Source organism: Pseudoliparis swirei, chromosome 12 (assembly GCF_029220125.1).
Source record: "Pseudoliparis swirei isolate HS2019 ecotype Mariana Trench chromosome 12, NWPU_hadal_v1, whole genome shotgun sequence".
Lineage (NCBI taxonomy): Eukaryota > Metazoa > Chordata > Actinopteri > Perciformes > Liparidae > Pseudoliparis > Pseudoliparis swirei.
Window position 1 is genome coordinate 4566971 of NC_079399.1, and position 19554 is coordinate 4586524.

Here is a 19554-nt window from a genome sequence, read left to right on the forward strand (position 1 = left end):
CCCAGATATGCCATCTGGACCTGCAGCTTTCCTGGTGTTCACCCTCAACAGAGCCCTCCTCACACTGTGCTCGGTCACAGAGAGTGTGTTCATCCCCAGCGGTAGAACTCACCTAACGGCTACATGCTTTGTTGTTGTTAGCCGCGAGCTAAGCGCTGTTGTTGCTAGCCTCAAACCGTGCATAAAATGAGTTCAGGTCGTCCGCTAGGGATGCGTCGGCACTCACCATTGCGAGGTCTGCTCTGGTAGTTTGTGATAGTCCGTAGCCCCTGCCATGCGCCTGGTGTCGCTGCTCCATCTGTGATTCCACTCTGTCTCGGTACCTCCTCTTGGCTTCCTTCACCGCCCTCCTCAGTCCATAGACCGCTGCCTTGTACTCGTCCATGTTGCGGATACAAGACCGGAGTTATAGGCAGCAATGCAGGCGTTCACAGCTTCACGGATGGATCTATCAACCCGGCTTTTGATTAGGAAAGACCTAACTTTTACCGTGGGGCGATGGTGTCCGTTAAGCGTTGCTATGAGGCTCATTGCTACTTCATAAAACTCGCTGGCGTCACTGGAACTGGATTGGATCATGTCCCAGTCGACGATACGTAGAGCGTCCTGTAGCTCAGCCTCTGATTGGTCAGACCACCGCATTCGTTCCTCGTCACTACCGCTTCCGCGATCCTTTGTTTATACTCCGGAAGCAGAAAAATGGCGGCATGGTCTGATTTCCCTAACGGAGGGAGAGAGACAGCCTTGTAGCCTCTCTTGAATGGCGTATAGCAGTGGTCCAACGTTCTTTCCCCTCTGGTAGCACACGTAATGTGCTGGTGAAAGTTCGGCATGACTTTTTTTAGGTTTGCCTTGTTAAAGTCCCAGCCACCACCACAGCGCGTCGGGATACTTGTTCTGATGCCGACATAACACATCATGTAGGTCCGATAGTGCTACGTCGGTGTCCGCTTGTGGTGGAATGTGACGGCTGTGGTGATGACCGAGCTGAACTCCGGGGAAGGTAGAATGGACGGCATGAGATCGTCAGATGTTCCAGGTTCGGCGAGCAGGAACGAGAAAGAGTCTTAATGTTCTTGGGGTCGCACCACATGTTGTTAGTTATGAAGCAGACCCCTCCACCCTTAGATTTACCAGACTCTTCCGTTCTGTCTGCACGGAAAACAGAGAAGGACTCGGTTGGACATATGACTCGATCCGGCACCAGCGGGGTCAGCCAAGTTTCCGTCAGACAAAAGATGTTACAATCCCGCATGTCCCGTTGGAATCTGATCCTTGCCTAAAATCAACCATCTTATTTTAAAGAGAATGGACGTTAGCAAGAAAGATGCTGGGCAAAGGTGGACGGTGGGCTTGAACTCTCAGTCTGTTCGAATTCGCTCCGTTTCCCTCGATGTTTTCGTCGTCTCCCGTAGCGTGGCTCCACTGCTGTTGTTGTGGTTCGCAAATGCTGATCTCTGCCGGCCACGCTGGATCGATGGAAAAAGTGGACAAAAACCCTTGTTTTGCGCAAAAGTTTATGTCCAACAGTGTGCTGCGGTCGTATGTTGTTAGTGCCGATGTGTTTGTGGCAAAGAAAATATTAAAAATAAACACAAAAACTAAAAGAGCGCACAATCTCCCATCATCCTACCTAAATGATTACATTTGGATTAGACTGTTGGTGTAACACAGGATCAGCAGACTGAGTCTCGCTGCAATGATCTCACTGACACCCTCAGACGAGCAGCGGTCACCACTGCGAACGGAAGATTTGACCCTGAAAACACATTTATTATCGTGTTGTGGCTCGTCGGATGCATCTCAGTGGTTTGAATGTGGCCGTGTGCGTTGCAGTGTATCGATAGTCTCGGCTTGCGGGAACAAAGATCTTCAATTTACATCGCAAAACAATGCTTTCGTGAGATACATAATAATAAAAAGGATAGGTTGACCTTGAATCAGTCGTCTCTTGACATCCCTGTCACTAACTCCTTTTCTTTCTCTCTCCCCAGCGAGCAGAGCATCTGCCAGGCCCGGGCCTCGGTCATGGTCTACGATGACACCAGCAAGAAGTGGGTGCCCATCAAGCCCGGACAGCAGGGATTCAGCCGCATCAACATCTACCACAACACTGCCAACAACACCTTCAGAGTGGTGGGCGTCAAGCTGCAGGACCAGCAGGTAAAGACGCGCTGACATGCCGCCGCGAGGTTAGCGTAGACATGGAGTCCAACTCCGAGAGAGAGAGAGAGAGAGAGAGAGATTGCATTGCATTGCATGTTTTGAAGGTCTTTCTCTGCCAGTAACACAGAAGAGTTCTGGGATCAGTGTTGCTGGTTTTTTTTAGTGACTCCTCTTCCTCCTCCCTCACAGGTGGTCATCAACTACTCCATAGTGAAGGGCCTCAAGTACAACCAGGCCACCCCGACCTTCCACCAGTGGCGGGACGCCAGGCAGGTTTATGGCCTCAACTTCGCCAGCAAGGAGGAGGCCACCACCTTCTCCAATGCCATGCTCTTCGCCCTCAACGTCCTCAGCGCTCAGGATGGAGGTGCGTTTCCCCCTCAGTGGAATAATACTCAAGGAGCCGGTTATGGATGATTTCCTCAAGAGCTCACATACATATTACCTACATGTCGCTCAGCTCTAAAATGTAAGACTGTGTTTATTGGCTTCTCGTGCGCACATATGGCGAATTCAGGAAGCAGATTATAATGAATATAGATTTGGAATTTTTTTTAAATGTATATTTATCGTTATTATTCTTCTTATTATTTGTAATTCTTAATATTATTAATATTTGTAATTGTTTGTATTCTTATTATACATATATATAGTTTTAATTTATATTTACTGTTTTGTTTTTTGTTGCCATTTTTAATTATTATTTGTAATTATTATCATTATTTATTTTTATTATTATTACATATTTTTTTCTTTTGTATTATTATTAGTATTATTATTATTATTATTATTATTATTATTACTATTTAACATTAGACTAATCTCGCATTCAATATTACAATCACACAGACAATTTGGATGTCATACCTAAACTAAACTAAGAGCCAATCAGCTCTCTGAACATGTGACAGCCAGGCGTTTCCCATCATGCACTGGGCCTTGCAGTCGGGCGAGGAGCAACTGCAGCGCTTGGCTCTTGAGAGTTTATCATTGCCTTCGTGCGCGAGACGTCGAAATCTACATTATTAGTTCCAGCTGTGTTTTTCCTACAAGTCGAAACGTGGGGTGGGGGGGGAAGACTTAATTAAAATGGTGGATACTCATGCAAGAGAGCCAACCTCATCCTCTTGATCTCTGTGTGTGTGTGTGTGTGTGTGTGTGTGTGTGTGTGTGTGTGTGTGTTAAAAGGCAGGACAGACACATTGAGAATGAAAGGCAGAGTGAGTCTCGCAGCTTGCCGTCATCGCTGCAGCGCGTCTCCCCTGCAGACCCAGCAAAATGGCTGCGCCCGGATTCGGAATTTTGAAAAAAAAAAATCCTCGCTGCGTGACTTGTTGACAATAGCAGCGGGGTAAATATGATTTATTTGATTGATCGAATGATGGTATGCGTTTGTTGTTTTTTTTGTTGCAGGTACCTTTAATTTGAGTGAGTCACTGAGCAGAGCTCCCCTGGGTCCGCTGCTCGAGAGCAGATCTTTTCATCAGCCTAATAACACGGGGATGGGGGGGGACAAAGAGGCTCAAGTGACAGCTTCCAAACAGAAGTGCACCGCAAAAAATGAGGCGTGGGTACACACACACACATACACACATACACACACTCAGATAGAGTGTGACAGACTGGAAGCGTTCATGCCTCCAGCATTGTCTCCAATCTGTGTGTGCAGATACAAATAGCCGCCTGTGTGTGTGTGTGTGTGTGTGTGTGTGTGTGTGTGTGTGTGTGTGTGTGTGTGTGTGTGTGTGTGTGTGTGTGTGTGTGTGTGTGTGTGTGAGAGTGAGACCTTTCATTATGAAGTATTGTGGTGTGTGTCTCTTTCGTGTGCTCGTAGTTTTTACAAAACGCATCCACACCTGGCGAGGCACAGATCAGGAGGTCTCGGGGTTTCCCCTCCTCTCAAAGCAGGTGTGCCGGCCCCCTCTAGTGGTAAGAAAGGTCACCACCTGACCTTTGGTCTGTGCTCACATTGGAGCGCCGTGTCGGAGAAGTATTAAGACAAATGTAAATTAGTCAGAGGTATAGGTGTGAAAAGATCAGGTGTAAGACTCGTGTCAAATTTCTGCTGCGGCACTAAAACACTGAGTTGATTATTGTTTGATGATCAAAAAACATAAAGACAAAATTAAGAGATTCCAGTTTCATGATCGTTTTGAACAGAATAATGGAAATAAGTGCTGGATTTGTGTTGTGTTATTTCTTACAATATCTCATGCGTTTGTTTAGTTTTTTAGTCATTTCGTTGATTTTTATTGATTCTGTTTTTTTGTTGGTTATTGTTGTTATTTGTTGTATGACTTTTTTTGCCTTGGAAACAGTAGTTGAGCAGAGATGTATGTGGATCAAGCTCGCTGATCGCGTGTGTGTGTGTGGGGGGGGGTCATTGAGGGAGCCCACAGACAAACCCGACCTTTTGAAACATTAGCCAGAGATGCTCGCTGCGCTGCTGCTGCTGCCCGCAGGTATGGGTTACAAGAAGATGACAGATGATACTGTGGCTAGGAGGGGGGAGAGAGAGAGGGAGAGAGGGAGAGAGGGAGAGATGGAGGGGGAGAAAGGGTAGCTAATGGCGAGAGATGGTCAGCGGGGAGTGGGTCTGTCAGTGCCTCTGTGTCTGCTACAGCCGGTTCCTCTTCTTCAGCATGTCATGTAGGTACTAAAGCTCTCTGAGTCTCAACTTTTATTTAAACTCTTTGTGTGTGTGTGTTCATAGCTTATTAAAGTGTGTCGTGTCCATTCCTACAAGTGTGTGACTTCCCCATCTTCTGTCCTGTCGTGTGCCACCCTCCGTCAAGTAGAAGCATCGTCCTCCTTTTTAAAGTTATTGTGCAACAGAAGTAGAAAGAACTTTGCTTTTTTCCCGACCTTTACGGCTCTGAGAAGGCCGAGAGATAATTAAATATGATCGTTTATCGTCCTTCAATAGAATCATATTAGGATTAATTCATGTGTAGAAATATCGTGGTAGACTATGACATTATCTAATTTGATAATAACAAGCTAAAGCTAATTTAAATGTCTCTGAAAATCATTATTTTGCGTTAAAAATTCATAATTAAATGAGAAGATGCGCCTTGTTTGAGTATTTCATTCACACAGGAGTAAACAGAACCGTGTGGTTATTTCATATAGAGTATTTAAAACGTGGTAAATCGGGATATGTGTTGTTATTGAAATATAAAATGACCCATATAGTGATAGAATAATTGTGTTATAGCTCCAGCTGGAAAGGACTCTCAACCTTTTTAATAATTCCTGTAAGTGGAAGAGCAACAAACAGTTGGACCTGTGTGTTTCCTGTCACCATGTATTTTGTTTTATTGAATATATTTTATTATATATTTACTCCCGAAAACAAAAAGGTCCACAGCAATTTAATTGACAGTTTTGATAATCGGTTTATAATTAAAGTAATCAATCAAATGCCCTTCCAAAGACTCTTCTGGCTGTATGAAGCTACAGTAGTTAGCTTAGCTTAGCACAAAGACTGGAGGCAGCTAGCATCGACTTGAAAAGGTATACAGGTGTATTGAATGTACTAGCGCTCATGTGACAGTTGTGTAGTTTATTGATAACACCTTTTGTTAGCTTTTTGCTGAACAATATTTTTTAAATATGAAGCTACATCGGTTAGCTTAGCTTAGCAAAAAGACTGGAAGCAGCTAGCCGGGCTCCACCAGCATCTCCTTCTACAGCTGTGTTGTGTGTACTAGCGCTCATGTGACAGTGGTGGAGTTGGTTTATATCACCTTTTCTTAGCTTTTTGCTGGATAGCCTACATGTTTTTAAATATGAAGCTACATCAGTTAGCTTAGTTTAGCACAAAGACTGGTAGCAGCTAGCCGGGCTCCACATCTACTTCTCCAGCCGTGTTGCGTGTCGGCCTACTTGCGCTGACAGTGCTGTAGTTTGTTGATTACCTTTTGTTAGCTTTTTGCTGAACAGAAGTTTTGAAATAAGAAGCGACAACAGTTAGCTTAGCTTATTAGTTTAGCACAACGACCAGAAGCAGCTAGCCGGGCTCTACCGGCATCTACTTGTCGACCGCCGTGTTGCGTGTACGTGCGCTCATGTGACAGCGGTATAGTTTGTTTATAACTTTTTTGTTATATTTTTGCTGGACAAAAGTTTTTTCAGGATCACAAATTATTTTCTGCAACAATCCAAAATCCCGTTACGTTTGTGTGAAGGGAGCGCGGTGCGCTGCTAACTCACGGGGTCGACCGACAAAAGCACGTCATGAACGCAGCACTTTTTTCTGCAATGAGCCCGCCGCTGTCTTATCATCGAAGAGAGGTTGCTAAGCAACCAGCGGAGACTTCCGGCACCAACAAATAAAATAACAGTGTGTAGATATCACGGACATGTTTCAAACTACCATTAATGGAAACATCTCTTCTAAAGGTTGTTACCTTCGCATTGAAAATGCGGAAGGTTATGTTTTGATCGCCGTGTATATATTTATTTGTATGCGTGTTATTCGCATAAGTCAAAAAGCATTAAACCGAATCGCATGAAATTTGGTGGAATGATTGGTTATTATCCGGGGACCACTTGATTAGATTTTGGGATCGATTGGGTCAAAGGTCAAGGTCAAGGTCATGAAAAGGTCAAAATCTTCTTTTTACCATAGCGCGGTCAATTTTTATCCAATCGGCATGCAACTAATGCCAAAATGTTCATAATTCAATGCCCAATCTTGTGATATGCGAAGGTATGCGCTCTACCGAGTGCCCTTTCTAGTTTTTATTGTTGTTGTTTGTTGCTATCTCAGTCCTTATCTCCATTGTAGTAGATATGAAAAAATAAAGACTAATTAATCTATCCATTCATCGGCTAGTCATTCTAGTATTTGCAGCCCTGTGTGTTTGCAGCGTGACAGTGTGTGTGTGTGTGTGTTTATGAGACGAGGTACCCGATAGCAGGCGTGAGCCAGGTCCTTTGTCGTCGTTTGTTATTTCGTGGTTATCTGTTACTTGATCAACCGTCGGCTCGCCAGAGAGTCTCCTCCATTAGAGACGTGAGCGACCCTGAAGAGGGCCGTAAAACCGTGATGACACCTTTCATTCGACGTAAGAGGCTCTCTGGAGGCCACCAGAGTGGAGGACATCGTTGTTTTGTTGTTTCTTACGGATCCCGACGGCGACTTTTCCATCAGCGCTTGATTGCAAACCACAAATCAACAAAATAAAAGTCCTGACGCTGCAACGTTTCTTCTCCGTTCCCCACAGCGATAAAAAAATAACGACTTCGTCCCATTCCTCAATTTCAAAAATGGAAGAGGCAGCTGCAATAACTACACATTTGAGATTGAATACTGAGCCTTTCCTCCTAAATTGGTGTCATGAGGGGAAACAATGAAGATTAATATCGTCCCGGAAGGAGTTCAGAGACGAGAAAAAGTTGTTTTCGCAAAACAAAACCGATGATTCGCTCTGATTTGATTGTAATCACCGAGTTGAAGTCATTTTTTTGTCTTCATCTTATCGTGTTCTTCGATTAATTACATTCCCGATCTGCAGATCTCACTTACTAATAACAAGCAAGAGGCGGAGATCGCTCCTTAAAGCCAGTCCCAAATCTTTTCTCCTGTGATTTTATTGTCGTCAATAAACAGACTTCACACATCTCGGGACACTGCGTTGTGAACGGCCTTCGAGCTTTTATCAAAACCTTTCAGGGGTAAGGTGGGAAAAAGTGCTCGGAATATTAAGCCAGATCTCACTCTCGTCGGTGACCTTTGACCCCACGGAGCAGAGGTTACAGAAGCCATCGTCAAGAGGTGACAGAATTTCCTCTGCTCCCAATTTAAAGATGGCCGAACACACTCCACAAGTTGCCTTTCATCACAGGTCGCGTGTGATGGGTGTAATGTTCTCAGACCGAACTAAAGGGAGGCGTCATGTATCCCTAATAGCACATTGTCTCATCTGCACACACACACACACACACATTGTATTATTGTCTGCCTCTGACTGCACAAGCGGATGAACCAATTACAATTAGTGAGAGATTAATCCGCTTTTCATTGCTCATTAAGGAAGAAAGAGGAGGTGATGATCAACTGCTGTTTAAGTCATTTGGTGGTTAATTGTCTTTTTGAGTGACACTAATTTAAATTAACGTGACACTGCTCGCAATGGATTATTATGACGGTCAACTTCACTTTATCTGTGTTTCTTCCTCTCTTCCTCTCTACTTTCACCTGCATCTGTAGGTCCAGCTGTCCAGCGCCAAGTCCAGAATGGACCGACTTCAGATGAGATGGAAGTTCAGAGAGCGAGGTAAAGTTTATTCACTGAGAGCTTAACAGTGAAACGGTTGAACAACATTCAAATATATTTAAAGCAGCCGGCAAATGCGGCTTCAAATCTTAAAGGAACACACCGTCTATTGCCAGAAACAGAATAAACAATGAATCAGCACGTTATTTATGATCGAAATTAAGAAATTGTTGTGTTTTCTTTAGCTCAGAATGAGCCGTTTACATCTACGTGTTTCTACAGTAGCCCAGAAGGGACAATCCAAACACTGGCTCATGATAGGGCCATTCACGTTTTCTATATTAAGAGCTCCCCATCTGTGCCTGAGACTCGTGGTGCAGGTAGGACTCAGTGGATACACTTGAGGAGACAACTATGATATACTATAGATTATGGAGAACGTGACCTCCATGTCAGAATAAGAATGAACTCTGAGAAATGCAGAAAGCTTCCTTCAGTGACTTCTATTTGAACTCTCTTTCATCCCTCTCTCTAATTCCCTCTTGAACAGTGAGATTTTTTAAAAATGGAGGGAAAAAAAGACTTCTTCCTGAATCATACTGGCAGATTCAACAATCCAAAAATAATGGATGCACAGGATTGGATATTCTGCTTGAGGCAGTTTCCATGGCTCAGTAGGCAGCCACACACACACACACACACACACACCAGACCCAGGCACAACTAGGTCTTTGTTGCATGCTTTTAAACCCATGCCAGCTCTCTGCCCATTGGTGCATCCCAAAGCAGAGCTTAAGAGGACAAATATGACGGGAGGTTTGCGGCTACCTCTGATCCCATGTCTGCTGAACTGAACCTCTGGCGCAAAAGGATTACGTCTGAAATTGTGAGGGTGGATTCGTGTGCCCGCGCGTGTGCGTTTTTCGCGCGGGCGTGTGTGTGTGTGCGTGTCAGGGGAGACGCAAATTAATTTGACTGATCTCTCTCCAGCGGCAGCGGGGCAGTGTTGCTCAGCAGCTCTGCCCACGAGCTGCGCGCGCACGCTGTCACGCGTCGGGAAGGTGGCTGGCTCAGCGTTTTTTCTCGCTCTCTTTCTCTCTCTCTCTCTCTCTCTCTCTCTCTCCCGAGTCGTGACACACATATGCTTGTCATGTAAAAAGCGGGAGATGTGAGGGAAAGGTGGGGTGGCGGTGTGACGGGATGGAGATGAGGCAGAGACGGCGCACGTGGGTTTGGACAGGCGAGGAGACGGGCGATTGCGTCATTACGTCATTGCGTCACGCTGCAGAAGGGAAAACTGAGAAGCCGCAAACACTTGAGTGGCATGTTAAGTCCATAAGCTACAGATACATTCATCCCACCTGCTACTCTTTAGATGCAATTTTGCAATATTGGAGACACTGGAATAAAAAAGCAACATTATCAAAAAAAGTATAGGGTTCCCCGTTGTTCTTATTTAAGAACTGGGTGCTAAAGCATGAACGGGCTACAAATCTATACTTTGAAGGTTATTTTTGTCATTTCATTCAACTTTTTTTACAGTTGGATTTGTGGGTTGGGCGGAGGGGTACGTTTAATAAATATATGTTTTTCTGCATCATGATTTAAAGCTGGACCAATCAGAATATCTATATAAATGACATTACGTGATGAGGGTTGCGATGAAGGTATAGTTGTGTCTTTATAATGCAAACAAACTCCATTTTTGAGAAAACATTTTTCATTTGTAATTTCAAAAATCCAAACTGAGATTAAATTATGTGTTAGTTTTGTAAATGAAACAATGGAATAAAAAATATTTGGAAAGAAAAAAGGGCTGTTTTATGAAAAAAGCTGATAACCCCACCATACATGACTTAATCAGTACATAAATAAAGTAAATACAAGTGAGAGATGTTCATGACTTAATGACGCTGATGAAGACCTAAGAAGAAGGATGGCGTTGTTCTCCTGTATTTCTGACACTTTCTTAATATATTTAGTGCCGGTCACGCCTTGTGCACAATCGACCATGTGTGAAGCCTTTTGGAGGTTATACTCGTCACTTTTATTTTTATTTGGACCCGATGAAGTTTCTTACTGCAGCTCAACGGCTGCACTGCTGATGTAGCATCTAGTAAAATGACAGCATCAGGAATACGACGTGACGTCTACAGAGTTTCCTCCGTGTGTCTTCAGGCAGATGAGTGAGCAGCAGCAGCAAATGCAGGCGCACATGGAGCGGGAGCTTCGGTCGTCCAACTCAGGTACTCAGGGGTTAAGGGGAGACACATGGGGGGGGGGGCTTTAACTCTGAGCAACTTGAACATTACAGTTGATTACTTACGTTTTCTAAAAACGTATGTTTTGTCTTTTTTTATTTTTGATAAAATTGGCATACTTTCTTAGGACAGATATCTGAACGTTGGATAATAATAATATTAATATTAATTCAGATTTCTATCGCGCTTTTCTGAGATGCTTATTGGATAAATCCATGTTGAAAATACTTATATACTTAAATACAACATAAAAAAGTCTTCAAATGAACAAAAAACATCAGAATATAGATATGAAATGTTGAGTGTATTTAAACGTGACTCAAGTGGAGAATTCTGGCTCAGTCAGAGAATTTCTCTTTCGATATGTTTAAAAATAAATTACATCAATTTTGAAGACACTACAGGTGAAAAGGGAAAGAAATGAACGAATAGATATCACCATAAAACATTCCCAATTTATTGTTAACATTATGACAGTTTTCTTTTTAGTATTACAAGTTTTCTGAATTTGTATATGTTTAAATATGCTTGATATTTAATGAAAACTAACTTTGAATAAATCTACATACAGTATATTGACAAAGTAGCAAATTAACACCTAAAAAAATGCTAAATACACATTTAGCATTATTTTCTCCATAGTTTGAAAGACAATTAGCAAAAATCAGTATCAGTGCATGTAAAACAATGTTTTTACTATAATGTATGTATATATAAAACATGCCTTCATAATTGAAGCTACATATTCTCTTATACCCAGATTGAGTCTTCTCTATCTTCACTCCTTCCCTCCAGGTTCTCCTTTCCAGGGCCACCCTGCTGTTCTCTCCGTGGCCCCCCCAGTAATACCTCCTCCGATGAACATGGGCGGCCCTCCTCCCCCTCCGCCACCGCCGGGACCTCCGCCGCCATCAGCTGGACTTCCGCCGCCATTGGCGGCGGTGCCGCCGTCAGCAGCGGCGCCGCCGCCTCCGCTCCCACCTCCGCTTCCTCTGGGCGAAGGGAGTCAGGCGGACGACTCCCCCGACCAGACGGGCCTCGCCGCCATGATCGCCGGGGCCAAACTGCGCCGCGTTCAAAGAGTGAGACACACGGTTTTTATCTGCACGATATGAACGATGGGTTCTTTAAAGAACCATTTCCTTAAATATTTCTTCAAAGAACCCATAATGATGTCTCAAAGAACCTTTAAAACATGGTTCTTTAAGGTACCATTTCTGGTTCCGCAAAGAACCTTTCAAACCAGGGTTCTTTAAAGAACCATTTCCTTAAATAGTTCTTCAAAGAACCTATAATGGTGCCTCAAACGAAAGAATGGTTCCTCGGTAGGTGATGGTTCTTCGTAGAGCCACAAAGCCTTTTAAAGAACCATTTAAGAACCGTTATTTTTCTGTGTGTAGCTGGATTATCTCCAGCTGACACACTCGAAGGGTTGACTGTTCACATGAGGGAGTAACATCGCTCCCATCCTCTCCCCTCCTCTCCTCTCTCCTCCTCTCCTCTCCCCTCCCCTCCTCTCCTCTCCTTTCCTCTCCCCTCCTCTCCTCTCCTCTCCTCTCCTCTCCTCTCCTCTCCTTTCCTCTCCCCTCCTCTCCTCTCCCCTCCTCTCCTTTCCTCTCCTTTCCTCTCCTCTCCTCTCCTCTCCTCCCCTCTCCTCTCCTCTCCTCTCCTCTCATCTCCTCCCCTCTCCTTTCCTCTCCTCTCCTCTCATCTCCTCTCCTCTCCCCTCCTTTCCTCTCCTCTCCTCTCCCCTCTCCTTTCCTCTCCTCTCCTTTCCTCTCCCCTCCTCTCCTCTCCCCTCCTCTCCTTTCCTCTCCCCTCCTCTCCTCTTCTATCCCATCCTCTCCTCTCCCCTCCTCTCCTTTCCTCTCCTCTCCTCTCCTCTCCTCTCATCTCCTCTCCTCTCCCCTCCCCTCCTCTCCTTTCCTCTCCCATCCTCTCCCCTCCTCTCCTCTCCCCTCCTCTCCTCTCCTCTCCCCTCCCCTCCTCTCCTCTCCTTTCCTCTCCCTTCCTCTCCTCTCCTCTCCTCTCCTTTCCTCTCCCCTCCCATCCTCTCCCCTCCTCTCCTCTCCCCCCCTCTCCTTTCCTCTCCTCTCCTCTCCTCCCCTCTCCCCCAGCCCCAAGACGAGAGCTCTTCTTCAGGCGCCAAAAACGATGCCAACCGCTCAAGTGGAGGCAGCGGAGGCAGCGGAGGCAGCGGAGGCAGCGGAGGCAGCGGAGGCAGCGGAGGCCTGATGGAGGAGATGAACGCTCTGCTGAGGCGAAGGTCAGAGATATTAGTTGAGAGAACCACCCAAACAATTTTTTTGGCATCGACATCCTGTAATTGCTGCACGAGAGTCTTTAATCAACGGGACTCGATGATTATGGTTATTACACTCTTCAGGACGGTTGACTTTGGATGAAATGCCCTCCCTCCTCACTTGAGGCTTCTTCTTTCTCCCCAGAAGGAAAGCGGCCTCAGAGAGGCCCGAGGACAGCCAGAACGTGAGTGGACGGGAAACATCAACAAATCACGAAGACCGTGTTTACAAAAGATAGTTAGGATGATGATTGATGATTTAGACGAGTGTTATTTGGATGTATTGTGACGAAAACAAATCACGACAATGAGGACAACTTAATTATCTACTTACCTTCTTAGTTACTTACCTACTTACTTTCTTCGTTACTTACCTACTTACTAACCTACTTACCTACTTACCTTTTTATCTACTTACCTTCTTAGTTACTTACCTACTTACTAACCTACTTACCTACTTACCTTTTTACTTACCTTCTTATCTACTTACTTACTTGCCTTCTTAGTTACTTACCTACTTACTAACCTACTTACCTTTTTACCTACTTACTTACCTACCTACTTACCTTCTTATCTACTTACTTACTTTCTTAGTTACTTACCTACTTACCTTCTTATCTACTTACTTACTTACCTTCTTAGTTACTTACCTTCTTACCTACTTACTTACTTACCTTTTTATCTACTTATATACCTTCTTACCTACTTACTTACCTACTTACCTTCTTATCTACTTACTTACTTACCTTCTTAGTTACTTACCTACTTACCTTTTTATCTACTTATATACCTTAACTACTTACCTACTTACTTACCTACTTACCTTCTTATCTGCTTACTTACTTACCTTTTTATCTACTTATATACCTTCTTAACTACTTACCTACCTACTTACCTTCTTATCTACTTACTTACTTACCTTCTTAGTTACTTACCTTCTTATCTACTTACTTACCTACTTACTTACTTACTTACCTTCTTATCTACTTACTTACTTACCTTTTTATCTACTTATATACCTTCTTACCTACTTACTTACCTTCTTATCTACTTACTTACCTTCTTAGTTACTTACTGACTTACTTAGTGTACCTGCTTACTTACCTACTTACTTCCTTACTTACCTTATCTGCTTACTTACCTTCTTAGTTACTTACCTACTTACTGACTTACTTACCTACTTACTTACCTTTTTATCTACTTATATTCCTACTTACCTACTTACCTTCTTACCTACTTACTTACCTTCTTAGTTACTTACCTACTTACTGACTTACCTACTTACCTATGTATGTACCTACTTACTTACTTACCTACTTACTTATCTACTTACCGACTTACTTCCTAAGTACAAGCAAAAGAGGAGGAAGGGAGGGAAGATGAAAGGAAGCGACGTTGTGCCGATGGTGTGTCTTCATGAATGAATTCATCCTCGTGTCTCCTTTTTTTTAGGACGACCCAAATTCTCCGTCCCCCAGCACCCGGAGTGGACAGAATTCCACAGGTGGGGGGAACTGAGCACTGTATGTTTCGTGTATTTCCCACGGTTTGGGGCTACCTCGTGTAAAAGAAGTCAAAACACATTGTAAAAGAAACATACAGCCAACACATCTGATGACAGATGCTTTAAATATATATATTGTACAGCCGGTGGTGACGTATCTGTGGAGTGCACGGTGTGTTTTCATAACATATTTTCCTGAAAATGCATAAATGTGACGACACACCTGGCGATGCACTTTCTATCTTTAAAGTTTGGAGGGTGGAGTCTGAAACGTGGGAACACCACAACAACAACAACAACAACACACAGTAGAAAGAGTCGCTCTTCATTCCCTTAAAAATTAGGGATTGCGCAACACGAGGAAACAAGACGTTTAAAAGGCAGCGTGGGAGATCGGTTCATTCCTTTAGAATCAAAGAGGAACTCTTTAGACGGAGGATTTCACAACAAGTTTCCCAAAGACTTGGCGGCCATGTTTGTTTGTTGTTGACAAGTTTCCTTTCAAATGACTCGCGGTCGTTCCCGTCGTCTAGATGGTGCTAAGAAGCCGTGGGACCGAGCCAACTCCTCAGACAGGTCGGTGGTGTCAAGGTGAGAGCTGGAAGCTGGACGCCGGACGTGTTCTGTGACGCGGAAACGACGGAGAGTGATCCGTTTGTTTTTGTTTTTGTTTCCTCACGCAGGGTACGGCCCGCGGGGGGCGGCAGCGACGCGGACTCGTTAGACCTCGATAGAATGAAACAGGTAAAGAAAACACACTGTAATGAAATCATCTGTTTTCCAAGAGTTCAATTGGATTCTTCCTGCGTGCGAAGATGTCTACAGGAGATAAAGAAATGCTCGACGAGCACTTTATTGATCCGTTTGCTCCTTTTATAGGAAATCTTGGAAGAGGTGTTTCGCGAATTGCACAAAGTGAAGGATGAAATCATCGATGGTATGTTCTGATTTTCTCCGTCTCTCCTCACCCTGATTTTAACGGGTATTTAATTCGGATATGTTCCCAGTTGGATGAGGATGGTTTTGGTGGTCATGTAGAGTTGTGACCACTAGGTTGCACTAGAGTCGAAGACACTTAAATCCTTCTTTTTGTACTGTCGTTTACTTTTCATGACACTTCTATTCTCAAAGTTGCACCATATTATTCCAGTTGTCTCCCTCTTTGTAAACATATTAATGGGAGGGAATTTTATTTCGAAAAATCTTTCCTGTTGTTTCTGGCCTCTTATTTTGTACTTAACATTTTTAGAGTAGAAGCAGAGATAACTTTTTATTCTCTTTAGTGGATCGAGCTTTAAAATCATCCCACATTCTCCATAATGCAATGTGGATAGTGTCTTTAAGCCCAATTGACCCCGCTGAATTCTGACTGGCCAATCACAGCGCAGCATCGTCCAACTCCGAACCAGGGTCCAATTTTTTTTAAACTTCAGCCTGGTTTTGTGGATATCCGTTAACAAAAACCTTATGTTTCAGTCACGGGGCAATTAGCATGAACCCAATAGCACGACTCAGGAGACAAAACTGCAAATAAGGATCTTTTACTCTGGAACTAAACAGGCAGAATTAGGGAACAAGTGCTAGTGAGGGGACCTAAGTAGTGAGAGACTAATGAGGGAATTGGCTGCAGGTGAGACGGGCATGAGGACCAGGTGAAGGGAATGAGGGACTAACGAGGTGGGAGTGCCTGAACATGGAGTGAGGAGGGTGTGGAGCTGAACTGTGATAGTTTCATTGTAAAAATAAACAAAATAAAGGACAAAACAACTCAGATTATCACGATGACATAATCAGGGGTACTTTTTAAACTTTGAAAATATCCCCCCGGAATTTAGACAAGATAAGATAATCCTTTATTAGTCCCGCAGTGGGGAAATTTAACGGATTACAGCAGCAAATAAAGTGCACACAAGAGACATAAGATAATTTAGAGAAGATGAAATGTACAAAAGCTCTAATTGTGATGATTACTTCATTACTCCTTTAATTGGTCCCACTGAGGACTATGGAGTTATGCTATGAGGGTTGTTAACAGGGTCTTGTCAACCTAACTTTGTCCTTGTGTTTTCTCTCTCTTTGCTTCCAGCCATTAGACACGAACTCAGTCGAATTAGCACGTCATAATCTTCCAGAGCCACTTCCCCCCCCGACACGAACCACCTCTTTGAACCGTCGCCCTAGAAGGAGGAAGAGGAGGAAGAGAGAAGTCAGGAGGCCCAAACTGTGACATCTACTCATCCCCTTCAGCCGGCGTTGAAGCAACGCCATGCGACCCGTCTGTGTAACATTTGGTTTGTTTGGATGTGAACCGGGCGCACACTTCCTCGGATTTCCTCACATTTTCTGTTTCTGGTTGTTCGCCCCTCGTTCCTCTGCCTGAAGAAAAGTGGATAAAATTCATATGGTTTTATTGGTTCTTTTTTTCTCCCCACATGTTTGTTTAAAACTTTGTATTATTGTTATTATTATTACTATCATTTTTATGATTGTCAATGTAAGGTTGATATGAATTGTAGTAGTGTAGTGAGTACAATGGTAATAATGAGGACATTATCATGAGAATATGATAATGATAATGTCAATAATTATGATTGCACATTATTTTACGTCAGCCTTTTTTTATTTTCTATTGTTCTTTTTTCGTTTTGAGATACAGTTTGCAAACACATCTCCAAAAATATATTCTCATAATTTAACCTGGAGCATTTTTAAAATTTATTATTTTATTTATCCCTTTGGCCGTGTGCGGAACCACAGCAGAAAAATACACCTGAAGCCCAGGCTGGAATAAACTTCTTTGGATATTGCGATCTTATAAACAAACAAAAAAATAATACACCAGAGTATTTGTGATCATGTTGTTAATAAAATGTTTATTGGCTGCAAGGATATGGTGAAGTATTTTTCATTTTATTCTCTCCTTTTAATACAAAGTGCTTCCTGGTTGACAAAAAAAATAAAATAAAAAAAATGCACTAACTTTAAAAATGAATTCAAATAAAACTGTGAACAATGTCTTGGATTAATGAGGCGTCCTTGTTCCTTTTGTGTTTGTTCTGGTGCTATTTAGGTGTTGTCTGACTCCATTTCTTTTTTTAACACAAAAACATGTGCTCATTAAACAGGTGCTCATTAAATAGGTGCCATATTCCAGCTGGTGCAGCACAGATGTGTGAAACACCTGAGCTGGTTCTGTGCAACCTTATTGTGTCATGCAAGTGTTGCACACAATTAATAATAATAATAATAGATTCAAAAGATAAGCCCAGATAATGGATTTATGCATTGATTTTTTATTACTGGGTGTTCATGGAAATGTTTGTCTTTAAATTAATGATAACACACATTCATAAATTCAACCATAGGAGTATGGTGTGTGCTCCTGATTTTAAAAAATTAAAATACAAATTTTAATTGGTACAATCTTCACAATTTTCCATGTACATACGATATTAAGCAAGTTTCATGAAAACATGCAGAATTTGTCAGCTGAGGTCACAGAACTGATAATGAAAGTTGAAAATCCTCATGAACTCAAAGAAACAAGGTTTTTAGCAGTCAATCCAGGATTCTGTGTTTATCATGATTTATTTTACAAACCAAAAGAAAGAACAAAGAAAATCTTCTCGCTGCATCTTCTGCTCTGATAAAAAGCTATAGCTGGACATGCTTATATAGTGTTGGGAGTAACGCGTTACTGTAATTCCACTACTTTTAGCGGTAACGAGCATGTAACGAAGTATTTTTTTAATCAACTAACGCAGTTACAATTACTGAAATTTAAATGAGTTCGTTACTCGCGTTACTCTCTTTTGTGAAAAATGAACACTTGCAGACAAGAAGACAAGCTAGGCTACTTTAGCTGCTTCTGATCTGACATCGCAGGACCTTGGTGGCGCAATGATATTGTAACGTCTCGGACGTTATGGCACTGATGACACGGAGACGGGACGACGTTATTAATCCTCCCTTTATTGGGCATCCACCAACACAGTGTGTTTACATGATGCGGATTTACATGTTACAGACAGCGTGCTCCTCTCAGCTCAGCAGCTCGAATGTCAACAACAACGGTTCCCGTCAACCACCCTTAACTCCCGTTTTCCGGCAGGTTAACCCCGCCTCCCCTCTACTCTGCCAATCACAGGCACGCCCCCTCGACCAGCATGCACGGTGCCACACTGTGATTGACAGCCACTTCACAGGGTCGCTACAATAAACACCAATCGAATCAATCAATGAGCATTAAACCACATCATGGCCGACAGTGCGGATAGAATGAGCTTTCTCTCCTGGAAGTATGGACATTACTTTTTGCTCGTCGAAATTACAGACAAAAATGTGGTGGTGAGTTGTAAATTATGTGCAGGTGCAAAGACCCTATCCACATCTAAGAGACAGTTATTTTGTATAAAGTTAAGTATTAAAAGGGACTTTTGTACTACTGCTTGATTTGAAGGCCTGTTGCCCTGTTGATTGCAATAAATAGGTCTACAAAATATGTTTATTCTGTTTGACTGTTCAGTACTATTCATTACATTAAAAAAGCAGACATAAAAGTAACTTAAAAGTTACTTTCCCTAGTAACTAATTACTTTTGATATACAGTAACTAGTAAAGTAATTAAATTACTTTTAAAAGAAGTAACTAGTAACTGTAAGTGACTTTTTTTCGTCCCGATGTGCGCGAGACGGAAATCGAAGTCGTGTTAACGCGACACGTAGACAGAATGACATGCTGCTGGACGGATTGGAAGCTCATTCTGCGCATGCGTTAAATGCGTTAAAAAACAACAACTAATTAATCCTGTAATTTAATTAACTGAGTTAACGCGTTATTTTTCACAGCACTACTTTATATATGTATTTCCTCATAGTCCTAGGCAATAATGCTACACAATAAATAGAATGCTTCAATCGACACCGTGATCGGTATTATCGGATCGGCAGATACTGATTTCAGTGATCGGCACCAAAAAACCTGATCGGTGCATCTCTAATATAAATATATATATATATATATATATATATAACCGCAGGTGCCCACATTCATAAACAAACAAACAAAATATAATAAGCAAAACCTTTTTTTAACTAA

General features: G+C 42.7%; 1 protein-coding gene across 4 annotated transcripts in view; it reads left to right on the plus strand.

Annotated features, from left to right (window-relative positions):
- Window positions 1-17483, plus strand: part of evlb (Enah/Vasp-like b) — a 63645-nt gene extending 46162 nt beyond the window's left edge. For 3 of the 4 annotated variants that reach the window (XM_056428549.1, XM_056428547.1, XM_056428550.1), the window contains exons 2-13: window positions 1995-2163; window positions 2356-2533; window positions 8384-8450; window positions 10569-10636; window positions 11447-11733; window positions 12769-12917; window positions 13099-13138; window positions 14406-14457; window positions 14991-15048; window positions 15141-15201; window positions 15337-15394; window positions 16544-17483. In XM_056428549.1, the coding sequence (XP_056284524.1) occupies window positions 1995-2163; window positions 2356-2533; window positions 8384-8450; window positions 10569-10636; window positions 11447-11733; window positions 12769-12917; window positions 13099-13138; window positions 14406-14457; window positions 14991-15048; window positions 15141-15201; window positions 15337-15394; window positions 16544-16581 (1225 nt within the window). In that variant the 3' untranslated portion in view covers window positions 16582-17483. The remainder of the gene's footprint in view (window positions 1-1994; window positions 2164-2355; window positions 2534-8383; window positions 8451-10568; window positions 10637-11446; window positions 11734-12768; window positions 12918-13098; window positions 13139-14405; window positions 14458-14990; window positions 15049-15140; window positions 15202-15336; window positions 15395-16543) is intronic. The other variant, XM_056428548.1, reaches the window with a different exon arrangement.
- Window positions 17484-19554: the final 2071 nt, after the last annotated feature.